At 28.3% G+C, this 6,886-nt stretch overlaps 2 protein-coding genes across 2 annotated transcripts; one reads left to right on the top strand and one right to left on the bottom strand.

The window, feature by feature from the left end:
* Positions 1-204: 204 nt before the first annotated feature.
* Positions 205-2,113, bottom strand: LOC122855658. Its single transcript, XM_044157195.1, has 4 exons — positions 1,913-2,113; positions 1,681-1,804; positions 1,103-1,584; positions 205-1,002 (listed from the first exon to the last, which is right to left on the bottom strand). Exons 1-4 carry the CDS (start codon positions 2,021-2,023, stop codon positions 373-375), a joined length of 1,347 nt encoding a protein of 448 aa, XP_044013130.1. The 5' UTR covers positions 2,024-2,113; the 3' UTR covers positions 205-372.
* Positions 2,114-2,140: 27 nt separating this feature from the next.
* LOC122855657 lies at positions 2,141-6,846 on the top strand. The gene is made up of 2 exons (XM_044157193.1): positions 2,141-2,511; positions 2,638-6,846. The coding sequence occupies exon 2, from the start codon at positions 2,648-2,650 to the stop codon at positions 6,770-6,772; it is 4,125 nt and encodes a 1,374-aa protein (XP_044013128.1). The 5' UTR covers positions 2,141-2,511; positions 2,638-2,647; the 3' UTR covers positions 6,773-6,846.
* Positions 6,847-6,886: the final 40 nt, after the last annotated feature.

The raw sequence follows: 6,886 nt of genomic DNA, 5'->3' as shown, positions 1-6,886 counted from the left end.
ATAAATATCAGTATTTTGAATATGTTATTTTGCTAATCGGAGTGCACAAAATTTCATGTAGAAAATTTTCTACAGTTCTCTACCACGCCGTATAAAATTTTCGCAGTGTCTAAAACTACGCCGACAGGAGAAGTTCCGGAATATGCCGTTTTCGAGGCTGAACGCATGCATCGAAAATCGAGGTTTCGATACATGAATGGCAAAAAATTATTATCATTTTTAGAATAATATTTTACAGAAAAAATTATATTTTGTCACTATAGCAATTAGCAATAAACATTCTATATGTGAGATATTATAATTATCATTGGTTGGTGTGGGTTCATGTTATATATTCCATATCAATAGTCAGTTATCGTCGCAGTTTGTCAATCAAGTTATTTCTTTTTTACAACGAAGAATTTTCAAATACGGTGATTCATATTGAGTTTTATCAGTTGTTAATGTAACACATAAAGTCAACTGTTGATTCCGATTTCTTGATATTTCTTCTGCTGTTTTGTAAAATTCAATAGTTACACTTGAATATAGAACAGAGAGCACTTCCATCTTTGGTGAATTTTCAAGAACTTTTCTGGCTGAATCATCAGTAATTTTATTGCTCCATGGTAACATTAAGTCGATCAAGTTTTTGAGCAATAAGATTGATGAAGAATCAATGACGGCATTATGTCCGGCAAGATAAAGACATCTTAACTTATTTACCTTTGAAAGGGCTACTATACCATCATTAGTTATCAATTCACAATGTATAGATAACGTTTCTAAGTTCTTTATGGTATTGACAATGGTGTACAAACCATCATCGGAAACTTTGAATTTCAACAAATTCATTTTCTTAATATGCATCAACTGATATGTCTTAAGGAAACTTCTACTCATGTATTCGTCATAAAAATATTTTTCCGATACGCGATAATCTTTCAGATGGTCTTCTGACGCTGTGTGAAATCGTATCCCACCGATTTCAAGTCTTTTCAGGGCCTTTAGTTTACGAAACACCTGCAAACGCAATTATTTATAAAGATATGTTAAAATGTATGTAGAAAATAAAAAAAATATTTTTGATTTGTTTCTGTAATAGATATAAAATTTGACTTACACAAATGATTTCTTTTGGAAAGTAACAGAGGTCACTTGCCAAGTGATTTTTCCAATTTGACAGAATCAAATCAGTCAATGTGTCAGCAACGTTTTTCAATGAATATATTAAAGTATGAGGTATAAACTCATCTTTAAAATTTTGAAATATAATTTTTAATACTTTGAGCTGAGATAGACGTGAAAAAGCATCAAATAATATTATATTGTCAACATAGGCAAATCTCAATCGAAGTTTTACGAGGTTTGGACAATATTCATTAATAACTGGTACTATGTTACAATGACCATAAGCTGACAAGTCTAAATCTGTTAAATAATGGCCACATTTAAAAAGCAGTGATTTTAAAAAACTAAATTGTCCATCGAGTGTTAGATATTTCTTCAAACAAGTTGGATTCTTATCATATTTCCAGTGAGTTAGTTCAAGTTTTTTGACATTACCCCAAGATTGACAAAGGGCTCTTTTCCATTTTTGACATACTAAAAAAATAAATAATTAATATATTTGTATAATTTATCAATTAATAAATAATTTTTTTTAACAATTATTTGATATTGTAATTTATTGACGCATACCCAATGCAATTTTTGGTCTTTCACATGCTGGCACATACATGAATATTGCAGCCAGACAATCATCATTAACAAGGTCAATTATTTCATTTTTGGCATATGAATAATCATGATGCTGATGATATATCTAAAAAGAACAATGAATATTTATATTTTACAATAATAATTCAATAATTAGTCTACAATAATTAATCTACAAGCATATATTGACTGCAGTTATATATTTTTGACTAACCTCATTATTCTTTTCGTTAAAGGAAGGTGTTGAAATTTCACTCAACACCTTACATTTTTTTACGAAACTTTTTTCCAACTCTGACTTACGTTTTTTTTTTAACTCTTCCATATTTGATAATTCACTAAGAGCAAGTTTTGGTTTAGTTTTGATTTTTGCAATAAACAACAACAAACTTTTATCACACGTGTTGGTTTTCGTTGCTTGATATCAGCTGATGTCTATTTTTGTTTGTTTTTTTTTTTTTCATCTGGCTGGTGATAAAAGTATGAACTAAAATAGTATCAACATTTACCACACACAGCAGCACCAAATCATCAACAATATTTTTTTTTTTTCTGGAAAATGACGCTTGGATTACTGATAAAGAGAGAGAGAGGAAAAAAAATATACGCTTGATAGTAAATAAAAAAAAGTGTGTGTAAGGTTACGTTTTCTGTTGATTAACGATGTAAACAACAACCTGAATAATATTTGTGTAATACTTAAGGCGGGAAAGCTAGTCCAGGTGTTATAATTAATTACAATAAACAAAAAGCTAAATTAACAAATTATTTTAAAACAATTTGACAATAAAACTCAGTCAACTGGAATATAAGGTAAAATTGTATTTTGTTTAAAGTGAAAAATAAACATTCATCAATTGTTTATAACTAATATTTTTACAATTATTTTAATACATTATTTAATTAATAATTTATTGATATATATGTTATTTAATTTAGACAATGCAAGATGGATTATGATTCAGAATCAAGTTGTGAAGAAAGGCTACTAGATCTTGAAGGAAGAAAACATGCTAATAAAAAATCATTTCATACAAAAAGAATTGCAGCGCCATTATTTTATGGTACTGATATTTATTCAGCATCAGATACAACAACACAAAATGATACTTGTCCAAAAACATCAACAAGCAAAGTTGTTGAAAGAACACTGTCATCACAAGTCAAAGAATACTACAACAAGTATTCACAAAACTCAAATTTGGATAGATATTTTTCTCATCCAGATGCTAATTTAAAAAATAACTGTTATGAGTATCGTTGGAGAAGTCGAACTGATGATCTTCTTGATGTAAATGAAGTAAAAAATTTAAAAGATGAACAATCATTAATAAATGATATACCAAAAGAACGTAGACGTTGGATAAGACCACCATTGATTGGTCAACCCTCTGGTGCTTCAAATGAAGCACTTGCATCAAGTTATGCGCAAAAAGATAAATCAAATAATCAAACATCATCACCAGAATCTGAGAGTAAAAAAATTGATGATACAAATCCAACAGATGATAAAAATAAAGATACAAAAAAAAATGATAGTTATACTATTGAAATAATTGAAAGAGCAACAAAAACAGCATCACCAACGTCAAGTGTAACATCACATAAACCTCTTGAGTGGGACAGTGGTGCTGATGTTGGTTATGCCTTGTCAACAAATAAAGATAAAAATATAAATATGCTTAGTACTATTGAACGTATGATATATTCAAAGGATTTATGTACATCTGAACTTCGTATGGATCCTGAAGGTACAACTGGATCAATTGTTGATCAAGCTGGTGTTAGTAAAGCATTTAAATCTCCATCAATAAATGACAGACATTCAAAGCCAAATGCAAATTCAACAAGAATTGTTAATGATCAAACAGAGTCTGAGGAGGAAATTGAAATAACACCAATTGTAAAACCAAATATGCCTGGTATTATAACTGGTAATATTATTGTTGAAGAGAGTGACAGTACTGTTGGTATTACGGATGCATTTAGCATGAAAAAAAATACCCAAATTAATGAAAAATCAATTGGTGATACACCAAAAATACCAACAAAATATGCAACTGAAAAAATATTAAAATCTAAATTTTTTAAAGACTTTCAATGTGATTCAAGCTCAATGAGAGTTAAAAGTGCATCAATGAATATTCTTGGATTGTCAATGTCTTCTTCTACAGTACCATTGTTGACTAGAAGTCAAAGTGAATTAAATTTAGATGGTAAAAATAAAAAAACATCACAATTACCATTAAATTTTGCTTCATCATCGTCAATAGCAACAATTGTCAATAAACCATTGACTTGTGACAAAGACATACAGACAAATTTTGATGAACAAATGTCATTACTAAAAAAAGAATCAGTTGGAGTTCAAGTATCAACTATTAATACAACAAGTAGTTCAAATCATGACCCTAAATCTCAATCAGATGATGAAGCTAATAATAAAAAAATAAATAAAAATAATACTAAAACAGGTGATGATAAAGATGAAGAAAAAAAACCACCATTGCCTGAAAGAATATCAAGTTTAGGTAATAATAATAATAAACTACAATCAATATTAAAAAATTCTGATGTTCAAACAAAAAAAGATAGTAGACCAGCAAGTTCACAATCAGAAAGACAAGAAGAAACAACAACAGCTTCTGATGCAGGTAGAGCATCAAATTCATTTGAATATTTTCCTGGTCATATTTATCAAAATGTGTTGCAATCACACAGTAAAAGTACAAGTCGTGTATCATCAGTTGATACTGGTTTATCACACTCAACAATGCCAAATACAAGTTCAAGTATTGATGGTAAACTTTGGGGTGGTTCAAATAATCTTGTTCGTGATCTTGAAAGAAGTGTTAATATATTAAAACTATTAGTTAACGCAAATAAATGTGATAAACATGTTAAAAAACGTTTAATTCATCATGTTATTAAACGTCTTGTTACAGCTAAATATACTGATGATAAAATTGAACATAATCTTGAAGAAAATGTACCATGGAATCCTGATAATGCAAGAAATAAAGTTTACAGAGCTGATATTATACAAGCTCTAGCTAAAAAACAAAATAATACAAATAATAATGATACAAGTGAAGAATCATCAGACGATTGGAAACCAAGAAAAAGATCATCATCATTGAGCAAAAAAATTAATCAAAATGATGAAAAAAAAATCATGGAAATGGTACGTTTAGTTGTCAGCAGTGAAAATAGTGATTTATTTGAAGAAAGAAATACTGATAGTTTACAAGATGGCTTACAAGATGGTAGAACAGCTCGTATGGGATTAAGACCAGATGATCATCAGCTACATCAACGACATCGTGATAAACGAGTACAAAAAAATTCACTAAATATTAATACAGATAAAAGTGAAAGTTCTGAGGGTTTTTTATCAAATCAAAAAATCATTGATAATAATAAAAATAAAATTTTAATTAATGAAAAAATTAATAAAACATCAACAACAACAATTGCATCATCAAATAGTGATGATAAAGAAATTATAAATAAAAAAAAAGATGTTAATAAAATGGATTGGCGTTTACCAGTAACAATGTCTGAACGACAATTTGAGCTTGAACGTTCATCTTATCGTGCTGGTGTATCATCAAAACTCATTGATTATGTACAAATGGAAAAAAAAAATCAACTTGTATGGATTAATAATGAAATTAATCATTTATCATGTTTAAAAAAACTTTTAGAAGAACCAAAAAGATATACACCAGATAGTCCATTATTATTTGATGATAAAAAAAATTTATCTGATGATAATTCAATTGATTATTTGAGAAAACGTGAATTAAGTAAACAATGGTCATCACATGGTAATCTTGCTGTTAGACAAGACAAAGATGTATCAAAAAAAATAACAACAAAATCACAAAATTGTCATGTACAAACTAAAATAACTAGTAGTGATGACATTGAATCAAATAATCATCATTCAAGAAAATCAACAAGTGTATCTAGTATTTATGAACCAACATTTGTTGATGCATCATCAACACCAGTATGGTCACCACGTAGACACTGTACAATACATGGAAATAAAAAAAATTCATGCACATGTTCAAAGAAAATATCATCATCACTAGAATTATTGCCAACAAATACAAAAAAAAAAACAACAGATAATTCAAAATTAACAGCTGTTAATAATTCAAAAAAAGATACCAAAAATCGTTTAAATGATAGATGTAAATCAGAAGTTAATATAACTGAATATCAAGCACAATATTCAACAGATAAAAAAAGTTCAAAGCATTGTAAAAGTTGTCGTTGTTCATCATCAACAAATACATTTAATAAAAACCAAATAAAACAAAAAATAGAAAATAAAATAAATAAGCAAGATGATGATGATGGTACTGATGATACTGATGGTACTGATGGTACTGATGGTACTAATGATACTCATGATACTCATGAGTCAGATGAATGTACTTGTAATAAAGTACAAGGTGTAAGAAGTTGTAGAGTATGTGGTACACTTTACAGTTCATCCAGAGATAGAAAATGTAAATGTGTACAAACATATGTTAAACCAGTTGCTTATGAAATATCATTTGACCAAGAAAAAATAAAAAAACCATTAAGAAAAAAAAAAGAAAAATCATCACAGTGTCGATTATCATCAGCAGAATGTTCTGGTTCTGAACAAGCACCACTTCAAGATTATTTGACAAAAAATAAACCAGATTTTGTTGATAAAATTGATAAGAGACAACGTTGTATGACGGAATTGACACAATTACGTCAATTAAAAAAAGAAAAACGTAATCAGTATTTGTCCATGACATCACCATCAGATTTAATAATACCACAAAAAATTATAAATCCACCTGTTACAAGTACAAGAAAAATAAGTGATGAAGAAATGAAAAATCGTTTACGTATGCGTTACCTGAGACTTAATGAAGTCAAATTAAAACGTCAAAAAAAAGACAAAGAAGAACAAGCACGTAGAAATCATCTCATGGCCAAAATATATTGCAAAAAATTGCAACAAAAAGTTCTAAAAGGACAAGTTGATCTTTCACAAAGTGTAAGTGTCATATCAAATTTGTAAAAATATATACCTTTTTTTATTTATAAAGATTAATTAATATAATTTATTTTCGTGGTTTTTTTAAATAAGCTTGAGTGACCTTCCAGTTTTTTTTTTTAAATATAGATTTAATTT

This window comes from Aphidius gifuensis, linkage group LG4, assembly GCF_014905175.1.
Source record: "Aphidius gifuensis isolate YNYX2018 linkage group LG4, ASM1490517v1, whole genome shotgun sequence".
NCBI lineage: Eukaryota > Metazoa > Arthropoda > Insecta > Hymenoptera > Braconidae > Aphidius > Aphidius gifuensis.
Note: the sequence above shows the minus strand (reverse complement) of the source record. Positions and strands in the feature narration are given on the sequence as shown.

What these genes read in the sequence shown, in the direction of transcription:
- LOC122855658 (XM_044157195.1), bottom strand. Translation starts at nt 2,023, where the DNA reads ATGGAAGAGTTAAAAAAAAAACGTAAGTCAGAGTTGGAAAAAAGTTTC. An exon ending in TTAACGAAAAGAATAATGAG is followed by an intron (nt 1,805 to 1,912) that starts GTTAGTCAAAAA and finishes TGTTCTTTTTAG; the next exon opens with ATATATCATCAGCATCATGA. An exon ending in TTCCAAAAGAAATCATTTGT is followed by an intron (nt 1,003 to 1,102) that starts GTAAGTCAAATT and finishes TTGCGTTTGCAG; the next exon opens with GTGTTTCGTAAACTAAAGGC.
- LOC122855657 (XM_044157193.1), top strand. Translation starts at nt 2,648, where the DNA reads ATGGATTATGATTCAGAATCAAGTTGTGAAGAAAGGCTACTAGATCTT.